The sequence below is a fragment of the Chrysemys picta genome, chromosome 24 (genome assembly GCF_011386835.1).
Source record: "Chrysemys picta bellii isolate R12L10 chromosome 24, ASM1138683v2, whole genome shotgun sequence".
In the NCBI taxonomy this organism is placed as follows: domain Eukaryota; kingdom Metazoa; phylum Chordata; order Testudines; family Emydidae; genus Chrysemys; species Chrysemys picta.
Window position 1 is genome coordinate 9,807,820 of NC_088814.1, and position 18,050 is coordinate 9,825,869.

Below are 18,050 nucleotides of genomic sequence, written 5' to 3' on the forward strand. Positions count from 1 at the left end.
TCACTGGGACCACTCCTGGTGCAAGGTATATTACAGAGAGGAAAGACTGTCCAGTAGTTAGGGCACTCAGCAAAAGCAGGTTTAAATCCCTGCTCCAGGCATGGCCTCTCTGTGTGACCTTGGAGAAGTCACTTAGCCTCTGTGGGCCTCAGTTCTCCATCTGTACAATGGGGAGATTAGCCCTGCCCTGCCTCACTGGGGTGTTGGGAGGATGAACGCATTAGAGCGTGAGGGGCTGAGCTAATCATAGGGGCTCCAGAAGTACCTTTGGTAGATATCCCACGTGAATGCATACATGTAAAGGTCAATATGAACATGTATGTGCAGCATAGAACCATGTGCCAGTGAAGGTATGGACTCCCCCAGCCACGCACATTCCAGAAGAGCCAATCCACAGCTCTGACCCGGGTCCCTAGCGTGTTCCCAGGTGGCAAGTGTGCAGACCTGTTTTAACCCTACCTTGCTTGATCTGTTTGGTGACAAACTCCAGCTCGGAGAGCGTGTGGATGCTCACCAGGTCCCCACCGCCACGCAAGCAGGTCTTCTTCGCGTCTTGCCAGCTCTTCTTCTCGCCAACCAGCCGGTAGCAGCTGGACTGGAAGGGCTGCCAGGTAGGCTCACAATCAACCTTCACCTCCGACCAGGAGTCTGCAGGGACCCAGAGCAGACTGCTAAGGAGCCTTGTTGCTAACTCCCCGCACGGCCCCTTCTAAGCCCGTTCTCCTCCACGGTGCCAGTGGCGTCCAGCCACATGAGTGCGGGGTCTGTGTTAGGAATGGCAGAGCCCCCAAGCAGCAGGAGGGTCTGGAAATACACCAGACCGGAGTTCCTGAGCCCTGTGGTTCTGCTGTCGAGGGACGGGAAGGGGACTCGCATGGATCACTTATGAAGTGGCAACTGTTCCCCCAGCGACGGGCCAGATTCCATCTCCAACTAGCACGTTCTCGGCAATTCCCGCCTCCCCACTCTGTGAGCCTCACTGCCATCCTCCCCAAGAGGAATCTGAGTGCTCCATGAATTCCCCCGGGGCTGCCCCACTTCCCAACTGGCATCTTTACACCAGCAACTGACTTCACAACAGCTTCAGGGGGTCTTCCTGCAGTTTGACAAGAGCACTGAGGTTCTCCCTTCTTAGACCCCTTTTTCCTACCCCCACCAAGGGAGTGTAAATCAGTCAGTCCAGCTCACAGCCTGCAGGACAGTAGCGACTGAAAGCTACAGCCATGTGGCAGCGTTTTGCTGGACTATATGTAGGGCCCTATCAAATTCACAGTCCATTTTGGTAAATGTCATGGTCATAGCGTTTACAAAAAAATCTTGAATTTTACGGTTTGAGATATTTAAATCTTAAATTTCACAGTGTTGTAACCGTGGGAGTCCCAACCCAAAAGAGGGTCCGGCGGGGGTTGCAAGGCTATTATAGGGAGCATTGCGGTATTGGCATGCTTACTTCTGCGCTGCCTTCAGAGCTGGGCGGCCAGACAGTGGCGGCTGCCGGGCAGGAACCCAGTTCTGAAGGCAGTGCTGTTGCCAGCAGCAGCGGAGAAGTATGAGTGGCAATACCATGCCACACTGCCCTTACTTCTGCACTGGGTGCCCGGCCAGCAGCCACCACTCTCTGGCTACCCAGCTCTGAAAGCAGCGCAGAAGTAAGGGTGGCAATACTGTGGCCCCCCTACAATAGCCAGATTTCATGGTCCGTGATGCGTTTTTCACGGCCGTGAATTTGGTAGGGCCCTACCTATAGGCAATGAGCATGGCGAGCTGCAATCCAGTTCTCAGTGGATGGATGTCCACATTGCATGAACTGCCACCACCACAATCAGCCTTGTCACATAACTTAGGTTGCTCTGTGTTTGTACAGCACCTAGCGCACTGAGGTCCAGGTCCAGGACTGGGACGCCGAGGGGCTATCACAGTTCAAACAGAATTATTAAAATAGTAATAAAACAACAACATGCTGACAGCCCCATCAGAAACAGCAAGAGAAAGGCCACGCTAGTAAGAAAAAAAAAAAGAGATTTACTGAAGGGGGGGGAAAAAAACCCACCCACCAGATAAATAAAACATAGAAAATTGAGTGTGAGGAGAAGAGCCAGACACAGCCTGGTGCATCGGCTGGTTGATTATTTCTGACACAGCACTATCAGGTAGAAGGTTGTCAGTCAGATACTGGCGTTAGATGTTCCATATATTTCATGTTGGTTACAAAGCAGCCCGAGTGCCAGCTGTAGGAAAGCAGTGACAGAACACACATATCAGCATGCCTGCCCCAGGTGGCAGGCCAGCAGCTTGGAGAATGCTTTGAACTCATCATAAGGCGGAGCCGAGGCTGAAGCGCTGAGCAGCTGGGAGACCTGACCCACATGGAGCTGAGAACGGAGTCACTCAAGATAACCATCAGCTACAAAGCAGAGGAATTTGTTCAATGATTTAGAGCGCCAGACACCCAAGAAGCCTTCTGATTGGACAGCAGTAATGTCACACCCAGAGCGATAATGCCCCCTCCTCCCCCTGGAATACGATTAAAGCTCCCATTTTGCCTCTTCTGATTTCCATTTCATAATTGCACCGAGCGTTTCTAGGCTGTAACGCTCTGGGGGGAGTTCGTTCTCTTCTTGTGTGGCTGAAAGGTAGGAGGCCAAACACACCTGGGATGTGTAATCACCACCTTGCAGACAGAAGGCAGTGGAGATGAAAGGGGCCTGGAGGAAGGAGGGGAAATGAGTTGCGTTTCCATGGTGCGCATTAGCATTCTGGCAGCTTTCCCACGTACTGTACCCACGGTGAGCACCCTCCAACACCAGTCACTTAAAGGGGAGCTGGGGGGGTTCAGCCTCTCTTCGTGTCAGGCCCTAAGGTCTTACGAAGGGATGGGGTGGATTCTCCACCGCTTTGCACCACGGGTCGTCACTGACAGCTGCACAGAGCGATTCCAAATGGGGGCAAAACCATGTGATATTTTAATATCTCCCAACTAGAAGGACAGAGGCGGGAAATAATCAGAAGAAACCAGTTTGGCAACTTCCGAGAGCTGTCTGGTTTGCGTGATGGGCAAAGGTTCCCGCTGGCTTCTGGGGCAGTTCTTGTTCCCTCTGCAGGAGGCGATTGCTCATCCCTCGTCAGAGGAAGAACAACGCAAGCCGCGGTGATAGACGCAATTCTGTACTTAGGGTTCTCAGTAAGCGGCCCTGGGAAGGGAAGTGTGGGAGAGAGCGGACCCAACCAGAGGTGCGAGGCAGTGCAGAATCAGGCCCCATCCCTGCCTAGGATCTTAGGGTCTCATACCCAGAGGTGCTGAGCACCCTCGCTTTCTTTTTTCCTCCTTTAAAACAAAGGAACAAAACCAATACTGACAGCTGTGCAGAGTGCGTCCAGGGTTTGGGGGGGGGGGTTGCTTTGTTATTAAAGAAAGGAAAAGAAAAGCTGTGGAGGAGAAGAAAAAGAGATCTCTGGATACTGCAGTGCGGGCAGGCTCTCCAGCTCACCTGTCGTGAACGGATCGGAGGTGGCATTGGGTTTCTTCTTGCAAACATAGGGCAGGGCGATGCTGCAGTCCCTGTTCTGCCAGCCCCCCGAGGACTCCGTCCGGATCACCCCGCAGTTTTCTTCGCTGGGATTGTCAGGCTGGTCTACAAGCAGGAGATGGGAGTGGGGAGGGGGTGAGAAGGGAGGAGGAAGGGTAGGGAAAATACGAGCATTAGAGCCCATCCCCTGGATGAATACACAGGAGTTCAAACAGAAACCAGAGCAGAGGAGTATGGTCCGGCTAGCGGACACTGCCAGATGCTTCAAAAAAGAGGAGTAATACCCTAGAATATTGCTTTTGGAGCAATGCTATACAGCAGGGGAAATTCCTTCCTGACCACTAAAGCTGGTGATCAGCCTATGCCTTGAAGCATGAGCGCCTGGGGCCTCTAAAACCACAGCTAGAGTCCTGGCAAGTGCTATTCTCATTCCCTAAAACTTACTAGGGGCTGATTTTCTGAAGTGCAGCGCAGCCACAACTACCTTTGAAGTCAGCATTGAAAATCCAGCCCCCTAAACTACCTCCCCCAATAATATCCTGCCACAGCACCTGCCACAGGCTAACTACAGGCAGAGGAAAGGAAGGAGCGACTTTAAGATGTTGCCTTTAAAATTAATTGCATGCCCCCGAGGGCCTGTCTCGTGGAATGCGGGAAACAGGAGCAGACAGCTGGCCTCTATTAGACAGGACCATTCGTTATTTTATATTTCATGGCAAAAAAAGGGACATCAAGATGGAGCTTAGTCTGAGAGTTTGTATCAGTAACTTAGGGGTAAAGATCATTACAGGGATGCTGGAATTATCCCCAAACCAAGCCTTGTGAGCCCAGGAAATCCAGAGTGAACGTTATGTTTAGAGAAATCCGAACACAGTGAGAGATGGAAATACAGTTAAGGCACCCGAGCAGCCTTAACTCTGCCCGGCCATGCAATAACCACAGCATTACAATTAAAGCATCTTAGTATTTGTGGTCCCAGATTAGATTAGAAGTCAATGGAGCCAGGATTTCACCCCAGGAATTATTGCTGGAGTTCACCTCCAGCATCAGGTTTCATGTGGCATGGAGTTCCATGGAGTCTCACCACAGCACATGGCCCAGACTTCTCTGGTGTCCAGTGGCACACAATGCCATGGCAGCTCCGGGCTCAGGCACATGGTTCCCTGGCACCCGGCAGCCCTGAGACCCAGTGCCTGGCATGGCCCCGATGTCCCCATTTCCACTCAGTCCCCATGCGTCACGTAGAGTAGAGAGAAGTGATGTAATTCCACAGACGGCAAAGTGCTGCTACCACATATGCGCCAGCAAATGAGCCTGCCTGTTAAACCCTGCAGCAGCCTGGAGCATCTCTCCTCAGCCTTCTGGGGCAGGACTCTGGGACTTGCCACAACACAACAACAGAGGATCTCTATGAACCTCCCGCTTCTGCCGTGCTACCCATGGACAGCATCTACATCTGTCTTTGTCTCCCTCCTGCTGCGAGTTTGCCAGGACCTCACCCCATTGCAGGATGCTGCTCCCCATCTGCATCACCCTTTACCCCTCGGCCAGACTTACCGCTCTCCCAGTTGAGGTACTTCAGGGGCGAGTTGTCGGACCACTGCCAGCCCCCGTTCATGTCCAAGTCATTGAGCCCGATCCAGAGGGTGGAGCTGTATCCTGTCAGCAGCCCTGGGACAGAGAGAGGACGCCGGCGTCAGACACCTCCTGTTCTGGGAAGGCCTCACCAGTAAAGCATCTCTAGTCTAGCGGACACAACAGGGCCCCCAGCATCAACTTCCAAACACGGCTCCTTCCAGCCCCGGGTCCTCGGCATACAAACTGCCACTGCACCCGGGGCCGCTTGCCCTGCTCATCGGCGGGCAGCAGAGACGACAAAGAGACCAAACTCCCCTGTCAGCCTGAGGACCGTGTGGGTGAAACCGGCCCTCCCGCTACTGCCCAAGGTGTCTCTCTTCTGCCACTCACCAGGTGGCCAATCCAGAACCGGTCACTAAAAACATCACTGGCGCTTCTTCCCTGCTCGGAGCCCTGACGACTCCAACGGCCTCTTCCACGGAGCCGCCCGCCCGCGTAGGAAATACAACAGCTGCGGCCCACGCATTAGCTGCAGGGCTGCAGCCTGCCACTGGCTGTGTGCGCATTGCCTCCCCCACACGGACTGCAGCAGGAGGGACACGCGCACAGCTGCAGGCAGACGCTGCTCACAGGGTGTGAGTCACTCCAGGAGGATAACGGGGCATATCCCTAAATCCGGGCAGCAAGCTCCCGTCTCGCTGGGTCACGCAGACCCTCCAGGGAACCTGCCCAGCCTCACCTTGCCGTGGTTTGCTAAACACCCATGTACCTCTAGAGGCCGCCACACACCTCGTTAGGCAAACGGGTATAGCCACCTTGGCAGGTTCTCCAGCTGCAGAAACTGTTCTCTGCCAAGTTCCAGGCTACAGCCGCGTCCTGCCACACCCACAGGTCGCTAAAGGGTCCCCCTTGCAAGGACCCACCCACTCACTCTCGGAAGGGGGTTAATATTGAGGTTAGTGAGCATGGGCGACGGTAGCATAGGCAGGGGAAGTCTGTGCCTCCCCCAACAGCCTGGCGTGGCCCTGTCCACGCTCTGCCCACACTCTGCCCCCAGATCCCCTCCTGCCTGCTTCCAGTTCCCTTCCCGCACTTCTGTGGCCGAGAGACTAGGGCAGGCAGGCGGGGGCGCACAAGGCCTGGGACTGGGGGCGCTGGGGCCTTGCCGTGCCGCCCATCCGTCTGGCGCTGGGTCCATGATGTCCGCCTGGCGCGCCACGGCTGGAGGTGCATGGGGGGTGGGGTGGGGGAAGACAGCCACGGGAGGGGTGCACTCCGGGCTCTGGTGGGGGAGGGAGGGCGGAAGGGGCAGGGCGGGAACTCACCTCAGGCAGAGGGGCGAGGGCTAGCCGCCCCCAACAGTGCGTTCACTCGCCGCCCACGTTAGTGCTCTATGGAAGACTTCAGAGAAGAGCTGAAGAGCCCAGGGCAGCGCTAGCCAACAGCTCAATGGGAGGTTTATAAAGCCTCTTCCATTCAGGCTTCCCAAAGCAGCAGAGTCCAGCACACCACTCCCACCCCGCTCTACGGCACCCGCGCCCCGCCAGCACCTGCGCGGCCTGGGGGACACCACCCCACTCAGAGCAGCGAGAACCCACCAAAATCTACTCCAGCCCCGCAGACAGCGAGCTGATTTGCCTTACAGCGCCATGCGCCGTTTTGCAGCAAGCTGTAGGCGAACGTGCACAGCGACGCTATGGTGAGCGCACGAGGACGTGTTCCAGGAGAGGGTGCTGACACAATTGTAGTGTTGAGAGGCCAGGGACGTCCCCGCTGAGCGGCCCGGCAGCCAGCGCAGAGGAGAGCCCTACGGCTGCTCCTGTCCAGACAACCCTGGCGTTTGCTGGGGATGCCCTCGCTGAGGCGAAGCTCGCCTACAAGGAGCGCTGGAGGCCAAGTGCCGGCACTAACCGGTACCTCCACATCCCCTCCGAGGAGCCTGAACCAGGGCCCCCCATTCCAAGCACCCCTTCCGTTCCTGGGCCGGCCCCGGCGGGGCAGTGCCGACTCACCGTTGATGTAGGTCTGCTCGTGGATCTCGGTGATGCTCAGCAGGTTGGCCCCCTGCTGCTCACAGCTGCTCCACGCCTCCCGCCAGGACAGGGTGGACTGGAAGTTGAACTGGTAGCAGCTGTTGGTCAGGTGATCCTTGTCCCAGAAGGTCTCACAGTCGTTGCCTGTGGGGATTGATGGGAAGTGGGGCAGGGAGAGCCAGGGGTTAACTCTGACTCGTGCGCAGAGCTCCCCGGAGAGCCAGCGGCAGGTGGGCACGTGCCTCTAATGACCCGAAGTGCAGCCCCCGTTAGGCTTCCTTCTCATTACAGAGGCTGCAATTTTCTTTCTGGGACACCACAATGGCACCACTGCAGACCCAAAGGGCTGGGGCGGCCTCTGACTCTGGCCAGGTGCGAGACCATGGCAAATGCATGCAGCGTAGCAGGCAGACAACTGGCCATTACCCCCTTCTCCGAGCCAGGGTTACAAAGCATGATTAACCCTGTGCCCCGCACTGGGCACCTTGCTCTGCCAGGCATCCCTCTGACTGCCTCAGGACTCTCAGAGTTCGGGGCCAGTCGGGCTGAGGAAGGGTTGCAGAATCCAGCTGGGAATCCACCCCCTCACCAGTGCCAGGCTGGTATCCCCCACCCAGCTGTATCCCCCACCCCCTCACCAGTGCCAGGCTGGCATCCCCCACCCAGCTGTATCCCCCACCCCCTCACCAGTGCCAGGCTGGCATCCCCCACCCAGCTGTATCCCCCACCCCCTCACCAGTGCCAGGCTGGCATCCCCCACCCAGCTGTATCCCCCACCCCCTCACCAGTGTCAGGCTGGCATCCCCCACCCCCTCACCAGTGCCAGGCTGGCATCCCCCTCACAGCTGTCTCCCCCACCCCCTCACCAGTGCCAGGCTGGTATCCCCCACACAGCTGCAGCCCCCACCCCCTCACCAGTGCCAGGCTGGTATCCCCCACCCAGCTGTATCCCCCACCCCCTCACCAGTGTCAGGCTGGCATCCCCCACCCCCTCACCAGTGCCAGGCTGGCATCCCCCACCCAGCTGTATCCCCCACCCCCTCACCAGTGCCAGGCTGGCATCCCCCACCCCCTCACCAGTGCCAGGCTGGTATCCCTCACACAGCTGCAGCCCCCACCCCCTCACCAGTGCCAGGCTGGTATCCCCCACACAGCTGCAGCCCCCACCCCCTCACCAGTGCCAGGCTGGCATCCCTGACACAACCCTTCCCTCTGCAATGCCAGGCTGGCATCACCCAAACAGCCACCCCCACCTGGTACCAGGCCAGTTATTGATGATTGTAGTCCCTCCCTCCCCCCCCGCCCCCCCCGCCTCTTGTTGCTAAGCTTCTGGACGGGCCAATCGCCACTCACTCTTAATGGGACAGAAGCCCCATCGTTCATCTTTGCCATAATCCTGCGTGGTGGCGCACCACAGATGCCCATCCTCCCGGCCCGTGCTGGTGCAGTCGTGGAACCACTGGTTGTCGTACTTGAAGGGGATGGTGCAGGGCTTCCCGTGGGAATTGCCTTGGATGGTGTAAATTTCTGCAGAGAGAAAAAGTGAGAGAATCCTCCCCCTAGCTTGGCCTCCCTTCCTGGGGGACAGAGGGCTGCCGAGGGAAATTGCAGTCCCCAAGCCCACCATCGTGCCTTTGGACAGTGGGACCACTGGGTGCAGCACTGAACTCGGTCTCAGCCCCTTCTCCCCACTGAAGCTCTACAGAACGGACTCTGCCAGCCCTAGATTTATTATTCTCCCCCTACCAACCCCACCTGCTTTGTTTGTTTGAGCTTTCGGAACCCCTGCGGCCCGACTCTCCATTGCTCTGCGCCTGGTGCAAAGCGGTTGCTGATTCACACCCACTCCCCACTGGCATAAGGAATGACCCAAGACGAAGGGCAGCGGAGAATCGGACTCTTCGACTGTGTCCACACTAGCACTTTTGTCGGTAAAACTTTTGTCAGCCAGGGGTGTGAAAAAACACCCTCCGACCAATGTAAGTTACACCGGGAGACCTTCCAGTGGTACAGCTGTAAGGTCGCTAGTGTAGACATAGCCTTAGAAGCTGGGGCTTAATCAGGTTTTCACTGCAGGCTTCGATTTGTTTCCAAGGGTCTCAGCAGGATGGTGCATTAAATAACATCGTCATGGTCCTGTTTGCCGGTGCTTTGAGATCCTAGGAAGAAAAGTTGCAAAGTTCTATGGACCATTCAGCTACTTGTATTTCAACGCCCCTGCAGCCTCGGTACAGACTGTTCATTCGTATCGTGCACAGGTCCCTGGGAGCCAACCATGCCCATTAGTATAAACGTTTAATATATTTATGGGAGGAAAGAAAAATGATTTTGGAAACCCTTATACATTCTTCCCCCTGAGGATTTCCCAGGCAGCCGGGCTCCTTGGCCCCTATCCTGTAATGGGACAGACCCTTGTGGAGTCGATTCAAGCCGATAGAATCGCACAAGGGGTGCGAGCTAAGGGCCCAATCCAATTCCCATTTGTGCTGGCTACAAGACAGACTCGATGCAGGATATACAGCGCCTGGCACAATGGGGTCCTACTCCATGACTGGGCTCCTAAGGCTACCACAATACAAATGAATAATCCCCCTAATAAATCATAATCCTCCCTTTTGGCCCTAAAAATCTAGGAAGCCAATGAGAGTCTCTCCACTGACTTCAATGGGAACTGGATCAGGCCCTAGCAGATATCAATGCAGGATCGGGGCCTTGTGCTGTTAGCTGTTTGGGGCAAGGGCTGTTTCCTTCAACTTCGGTTAACAAACAAATAAATAAAATAAATAATGATGATGATAAGACTGAAGACCTCATTTCAAACAGTAATAATGGGCACATGGCTGAATTCTTGCTGACTGAGACCTCTACAGAACCTACCACAACAGCACCCTGATCTCAGTAGGAGCCTCTGGGCTCTACTATGACCACAGAACAATAGGGAAACAACCAGAGATCATGGGGACAATGTAGACCCACAGAGCCCTCCCCAGGCGTTACCAGAGTAGGGGCTGGAGCACAAATCTTCATGGGTGGTGTAGACGCTCCACTGCCCGCCGCGTGCCTGATCTCCTCTCTCGACAGGAGCCAGGGAGAGGTTCCCTGCCTTGGCGTTCAGATACTGAGAGAGATGCTCCCCTAAGCTCCGGCAGCTCCACCTCATGTTGACGGACTCGCGGTCGCACTCGTAGGTGGCCAGGGACTGCACCGCTGCGGTGGAGTTGATGCCCTGCCAGGAGACCCCGAGGCACTGCATGGTCCCGAGGTTGAAGAGTCGGTTCCGGGAGACCCATTTCCACTGCTGGGCTGGGGCGCTGACGTTGCAGGGTTTAGAGACCTTCACCAGGGTGTCCTTGGTCTCCAAGCAGCCCTGCAGCCTGCTGTTGTAAATCAGAAACACCTTGGAATCTGGAAGACAAAGAGAATAAAGCCAGTGAGAAAGGATTAGGCCCTGACGTGAACGTGAGCAGTCTCTGCTGCGATACCAGCCTGGAGAACAATTACCAGGGCCGGTCAATTCCCCTGCTGCGTTGTACAGCACCTAACACAATAGGGCCTTGCTCTGAGCATGTCCTCCAGGGAATACTGTAACACACACAGTAACAACAGCTGGACTGCTCTGGCATAACATATCACACTGCTTTTCAGGGCGCTCACGTCTTGGGGTGACGGCTGTTTATTCCTTAGCCTCTGCCGCCTAACAGATAACGAGGAGGTGCATTTTTCCCACCGACTTGCATGGAAGGATCTCCAAGTGCTTGAAAAACAATAATTAAGCTTCACGGGATGTCAGCAGGTGAGTTTTAGGTATTAGTAAAGATACAAAGATCCTGGCAAAAAGGAATTTCTTTAACAGGGAAATTAAAGTGTCATTAAAACTTGAGCTTGCACCGATTGCTCTGAGTTCACGAACTGGCCCCAAAAACTCAATTGGCCTGTTAAAAGGATGCTAGGTTGCCTTATAACAATGGATTTTAAACTAGCTCTCCACCACTGTAAGCACAGCCCAGGTCTATGTCTTCTTTAGCCAATTCGTTCAAGTCTGAAAAAAATATAGCTATGCGGGGAAATAAAATGGTGGGAAATAAAATGGTGTTCATCACTTTTATGCACATCTGGGGCCTTGTTTAAAAAAAATATTGGTGCACACACAGTACTTCGGGGAAGGTCTCACACCATGCGACTCACGAGTTCAGACCTCCTGATGGAAAGCACCCTGGGAAGCAAAGCAAACGACTCATGATACGCGGGGTTAGTTTTTCTTCTCTTTTCCTTATTGCTCATGTCATGTTTGAGGTTTGGTCTTTTTATGCCTTGTTGGTGGGGCTACGTTGTACATTTTTCGCTACGCTTCAGTGATTTTCAAAGGGGCCGCAGGATGGAGGGGCTTGATTCAATGGGAACGGCGCGCCTAATCCCACCCTAAATGGTTTTGATCATTTGACCCTTGGGGAAAATACTGGAGGGAAAGTGAGTTGCTCAAGACCACACACACAAACAAGTAAATCTATACCGCAGTTACGGGGTGCGATCGCAGCTTGTGTAGACGTACACCAGAGCTAGCCTGGGTATCGCAGCAGTATGGGTTTGAGCACAGACTACTGCCTGAGTCATTATCCAGGATTCCTGGCAGACACGCACAGCCTAACATCCTGTAACAAAACTTCGAGACAGGTACATGAGCCGCAATCGCACCCTGTAACAGATGTCCCTAAAGTCAGCGGCTGAGCTCGGAAGAGAACCAAGGAATACCGACCCTGCAGACGCACCACTCTCTTAACATAAGTGACACTTTCAAATAGTTGCGGCTTGAAACACGACCACCCTTAGAACTCTCGGATCTAACAAAACCTTTGTTTCGTCATCGCTAAGGTTGCATTACAATACAGCCTACCCACCCCAAACCTTGAAAGCAGGGAAATTAACTCTGGGACAAGTCTTCTGCACTCCCTGCCACTTTTCCATTGGCTACAACATGGTCAACAACACGACAACCCTCCACAAGGCTCTCACTTCCACCTCCAACAGATACTCGAAAGCACGATTTCCTGCGTCTGCACTGAACAGTCTCTCTACTGGCAACTTCAGACTCTGGTGTATCTACGGGCCAGCCTGCCCTGCCGTCACGGACTGGTCCAGTCACTTGGGAAGTGAATCTGCCTAAAAAAACCTGCTTGGTTTGTGTTAGACTGCAGCTTTCCAGAGCTGTGTGAGAATCAGAGAAAACCTACGTTTCTCACCAGCTGATGTTTTATGGCGTCACTGCTAATGCAGTGGGCTCATCTGGGTGCATTTCCCTCCCCCCCCCCCAGTTATAAAGGGGAACGTGCCAAGCTGCTATTGTATTAATCTGCACATGAGGAGCAACATGTGGCATAGAGCATGGAATAGAGCATTTCAAATGTCTTGCAAAAGAGGCCAAAAAACCCCAAGACTTTCCAGTAAAAATTTCAAAAAGGGGTGATTTTGGAACTCTTTGTTCTAGTTTTATCAACCTATTTTTCATCATGAAAAAACTGAATCCTACTCAAAGTTTACACTCTATGGTTAGGGTTTTCGGCAGAGGGTTTATCATTTTTATAAGATTTTTACAACAATAATAAAATGTCTTTAAACTTCTATCAAACTGAAATTTCCACTCCAAATTAACTATGCCGTTGCAACCAGTGCGCCAGCATAATGAAGTTGCAAACAGCTCACAAAATTTAAATAACGGCGTTTTAAACTGACTTGCTGTTTAAAAACTTTTGTAAATTGCTTCTGTTTTTGTAGGACTTAGCTATAAATAATATTTTACGTTCCTGAAGCTGGCTTTGAAACAGAAGTGATCTAACAGTCCAACTCCCAAGTAGAGGTAACACCATGAATGATATTAAAGTAGGGTCATGTCTACACTGAGCCGTCGTGTGGATTCGAAGGGTGTGAACGGCAGAGCACACCAAAGAGCTGCGTTGTAACTGCAATGTGTGGACGCACCATCCACACAGCGCAGGTCAGAATGAAACCCTTTGATGGGTGCTGCAAACCAGACCCCCGTAATCTGCACTGCAGCACAGCCTAGACAAGCCCAAGGAAACAAAACAAAATCAAGTGTTCATTTCAAGCTTTCATTGGAGGGGGGAATAAAAGAAAAATCAATGTTTGCTAAGTGGAAAAGGATACAAATTTGAAGAGAAAGAAGGATGGGTTGCTTTCTCTGAGAGAAGTTTCATACATGATGGAGAGTGAAAAAAATAACTTCAGCTAAGATTTAATCATGGATATTTTTAGTAAAAGTCACAAGCAAAAAACAAAAAAATCATGGCCCGTGACCTAGCCGTAACTTTTACCATAAATACCCGTGATTGAATCTTGGGAGTGCGGGGGTGGGGATACTGTGAGGAGGGTGCTGTGGCGGGAGGGAGCCCGCAGCACCAGCTGTGCGGGGGAGCCCCGGGGGGCTTGCTGCCACTCCAGCCATGATGCTAGGGGAAGCCCCAAGGGACCTGCTGCTGCTCCCGCTGGGGAGGGGGGAGCCCCAGGGGGCCCACTGCTGCTGCTACTGGGGGCGGGGATGGAAGCCCCGGGCGACAAGCTGCTGCAGAAGTCACGGAGGTCGCAGGAAGTAACGGAATCCGTGACGTCCGCGATCTCCGTGACAAACCCATAATTTTCAAAGTCGATTACTTAAAGTCAGGCACCCAGTGCCAGGTTCAGGCATCAAATAAGCGTTCTGATTTTTAAGATGCTCGCTGTGACGCTGGCAGATCAGGTGCCTGCTCGTGCCAAGGCCTTGCTGAAATCCTGGCAAACGCATAGCTGGAAACCAGTCTGGCTCACTTGTGTGTTAGTATTGCTAAAATAGATGTTGGTGTTTAGACTTGATGAAAGGCTTGTAGGCTGCTGCATGTATTGATCTCGCTTATGACACCTGCAGCCCGCGATATAAAGTCACACTGAGGGTTTGCAGTGTGAACCTCTGTAACTGTAACACACCAAACAGGAAAGAAGCACTAATTAATGTAGAGCGCGGGGCCTGCCCACAAGGAAGCCCACTGAAACCAAACGAGCCATTGTGAAACATCAAAAGACAAAGATTTTGTTGATTGTGTCCCTCTCATATGAAGAGGAGACCAGTGCAAACATTTGTCCCGTCAGCTTGGACTCTGGGGGAAGGAAATAAAAATCCCTGACCAGAAGTACCTGTATCACTACCCTGCTTGGAATTTGGAGAGGGCAATATTTCTAAGCATAAGCAAGGGATCCCCAAACTGCTTAGCTTGGGCTAGCTACAGAGGACATAGAAAGCTTGGGTGCTGGCTGCTGAGTCTTGCCCACGTGCTCAGGGTTTAGCTGATCGCCATATTTGGGGTCGGGAAGGAATTTTCCTCCAGGGCAGATTGGCAGAGACCCTGGGGGTTTTTCACCTTCCTCTGCAGTGTGGGGCATGGGTCACTTGCTGGAGGATTCTCTGCACCTTGAGGTCTTTAAACCAGTATTTGAGGACTTCAATAACTCAGGCATAGGTCAGGGGTTTGTTACAGGAGTGGGTGGGTGAGATTCTGTGGCCTGCGTTGTGCAGGAGGTCAGACTAGATGATCACAATGGTCCCTTCTGACCTTTAAGTCTATGAGTCTATATCACAGCAGTTTCTATTACCTTTTGGGACCTAAGGCTGTGACTCATTTGTGTGTGTATGTTTAACTGCTTCAACCTTGTAAATAACTCATTTCTTTTTCTTAGTTAATAAATCTTTAGTTGGTTTATTATCGGATTGGCTACAAGTGTCTTGAGTGTCAGGTCTGGGGTAAGAACTGGTCATTTGGGACTGAGAGTAACCAGAAAATTGCTGTGATTTTTGATGTAAGGGACCATCTATCACAAAGGCAAGTTTGCCTGGGTACAGGGTGGATTCGATTCAAATCAAATTGATTTAAATCATGATTTAAATCGTGATATAAATCACTAGTCAGGAAGACTTGATTTAATCATGGTTTTCTACATAGAAGTACATTCTTGTTGGTTGTTATAACCTTAATACATATTCTTCACAACTCAGAGATAGATGTAGGTTTCATTTTTAGAAGGTACACACTATATATTTTTAAACAGTGATTTCTTTTGAAAACTTTTCAGATTAGTTTTACAGCTATATCAGAAAATGAATGAGTGTTTGGTTATTTCACTTACCAACGGTAACTGAAGCAGATATTTATGAAGTCATTGGGAGGTGAACGATCTCCAATTCAACACGTTAATCATTAATATTTGGAGGATTTTCTTGCTATGCTGTATTAGGAGGAGATCACCACCAGACAGACATTTAAATGAGGGGGAGAGATAGCTCAGTGGTTTGAGTATCAGCCTGCTAAACGCAGGGTTGTGAGGTCAATCCTTAAGGGGGCCACTTAGGGATCTGGGGCAAAAACTTGGTCCTGCTAGTGAAGGCAGGGGGCTGGACTTGATGACCTTTCAAGGTCCCTTCCAGTTCTAGGAGATAGGATATCTCCATTAATTATTATTATTAAATTGTTTTATTTAACTACAACAACAACAACGTTATGTAGTCTGGACTTTTTTCTTCAACAGCAAATATATAATATTTTAACAAAACAAGCATATGTCCCTCGCGTCTCACATTTATCTCCAGACTTCTTCTCCTTGTCCAGCTCTATTCCGCCCCCAACAATCTTCTATTCGTTGAACTTTTTGAAGCTTTGCACTTTTAGAGAGAGGTAAGGGATTGACTGTGTACACAAATTTGCAGAGGGACAATAGAGTTGAGGTCTTATTTCTCACCTCTATATATTATTTATTTAAAAACATTTTTGCTATTAACAAGCATGTTACCTCTGGAGACACAAATCCACAGTTTGAGAACTGCAAAACTAAGCAGAGATGGGCTCTAGGCAGAGACGGGCTCCACCTAACGAAGAGAGGGAAGAGCATCTTCGCCAGCCGGCTGGCTAACCTAGTGAGGAGGGCTTTAAACTAGGTTCACCGGGGGAAGGAGACCAAAGCCCTGAGGTAAGTGGGGAAATGGGATCCTGGGAGGAAGCACAAGCAGGAGAGCGCAAGAGGGGAGGACTCAGATCGATGAGTTATCTTAAGTGCCTATACACAAATGCAAGAAGCCTGGGAAACAAGCAGGGAGAACTGGAAGTCCTGGCACAGTCAGGGAACTATGATGCGATTGGAATAACAGAGACTTGGTGGGATAACTCACATGACTGGAGTACTGTCATGGATGGATATAAACTGTTCAGGAAGGACAGGCAGGGCAGAAAAGGTGGGGGAGTTGCGTTGTATGTTAGAGAGGAGTATGACTGCTCAGAGCTAGGGTTACCATATTTTGTGCCTCCAAATGGAGGACACTCCCCAGGGCCCCGGCCCCGCCCCCAGCCCCGCCCACGCCCCAACTCCGCCCCCTCCCAAAGTCTCCGCCCCCTCCCCTGCTTCCCGCGAACATTTAATTCGCGGGAAGCCTGAAGCAGGTAAGGGGGGCGGGGGGAGGAGGCGCGGCCCAGTCTGGTCCCCCCGCGGCTCCAGCCTGGGTCGGCTCGGGCCCTGGGGTGCCGGCTCGGGCCCTGGGGTGCCGGCCCGACCGACCACCCCCCGGCTCCCAGCCCCGCGGGCCCGGCGCACCCCCCGGCTCCCCGACCCCGGCGCACCCCCCGGCTCCCAGCCCGGCTCCCCCCCCGGCTCCCCGGCTCTGGCGCACCCCCCCGGCTCCCCGACCCCGGCTCCCGGCTCCGGCGCACTCCCCGGCGCACCCCCCGACCCCGGCCCGGCTCCCGGCTCCGCGGGCCCAGCCCGGCTCCCCGACCCGGCTCCGCGGGCCCGGATCGGCACCGCGCCCCCGGCTCCCGGCCCGGCACCGCGCCCCCGGCTCCCGGCACCGCGCCCAGCCCGGCCCGGCACCGGACAAAGAGGCCCCGGCCGAGCCTCCCGATTTTCCCGGACATGCCCGGCTTTTGGGGATTTCCCCCCGGACGGGGATTTGAGCCCCCAAAAGCCGGACATGTCCGGGAAAATCCGGACGTATGGTAACCCTACTCAGAGCTCCGGTATGAAACTGCAGAAAAACCTGAGAATCTCTGGATAAAGTTGAGAAGTGTGAGCAACAAGGGTGATGTCGTGGTTGGAGTCTGCTATAGACCACCAGACCAGGGGGATGAGGTGGACGAGGCTTTCTTCTGGCAACTAGCAGAAGTTGCTAGATCGCAGGCCCTGGTTCTCATGGGAGACTTTAATCACCCTGATATCTGCTGGGAGAGCAATACAGCGGTGCACAGGCAATCCAGGAAATTTTTGGAAAGTGTAGGGGACAATTTCCTGGTGCAAGTGCTGGAGGAACCAACTAGGGGCAAAGCTTTTCTTGACCTGCTGCTCACAAACAGGGAAGAACTAGTAGGGGAAGCAAAAGTGGATGGGAACCTGGGAGGCAGTGACCATGAGATGGTCGAGTTCAGGATCCTGCCACAAGGAAGAAAGGAGAGCAGCAGAATACGGACCCTGGACTTCAGAAAAGCAGACTTTGATTCCCTCAGGGAACAGATGGGCAGGATCCCCTGGGAGAATAACATGAAGGGCAAAGGGGTCCAGGAGAGCTGGCTGTATTTTAAAGAATCCTTATTGCGGTTGCAGGAACAAACCATCCCGATGTGTAGAAAGAATAGTAAATATGTCAGGCGACCAGCTTGGCTAAACAGTGAAATCCTTGCTGATCTTAAACGCAAAAAAAGAAGCTTACAAGAAGTGGAAGATTGGACAAATGACCAGGGAGGAGTATAAAAATATTGCTCAGGCATGCAGGAGTGAAATCAGGAAGGCCAAATCACACTTGGAGTTGCAGTTAGCAAGAGATGTTAAGAGTAACAAGAAGGGTTTCTTCAGGTATGTTAGCAACAAGAAGAAAATCAAGGAAAGTGTGGGC

General features: G+C 52.9%; 1 protein-coding gene across 1 annotated transcript in view; it reads right to left on the reverse strand.

Moving 5' to 3' along the window:
- The window catches only part of MRC2 (mannose receptor C-type 2), a 98,878-nt gene that overhangs the window by 48,099 nt on the left and 32,729 nt on the right, over window positions 1-18,050 (reverse strand). The window contains exons 2-7 of the mRNA XM_008175217.4: window positions 10,136-10,543; window positions 8,492-8,665; window positions 7,118-7,282; window positions 5,085-5,198; window positions 3,489-3,632; window positions 460-648 (exon numbers count right to left, since the gene is read on the reverse strand). Of these exons, the coding sequence (XP_008173439.2) occupies window positions 460-648; window positions 3,489-3,632; window positions 5,085-5,198; window positions 7,118-7,282; window positions 8,492-8,665; window positions 10,136-10,543 (1,194 nt within the window). The remainder of the gene's footprint in view (window positions 1-459; window positions 649-3,488; window positions 3,633-5,084; window positions 5,199-7,117; window positions 7,283-8,491; window positions 8,666-10,135; window positions 10,544-18,050) is intronic.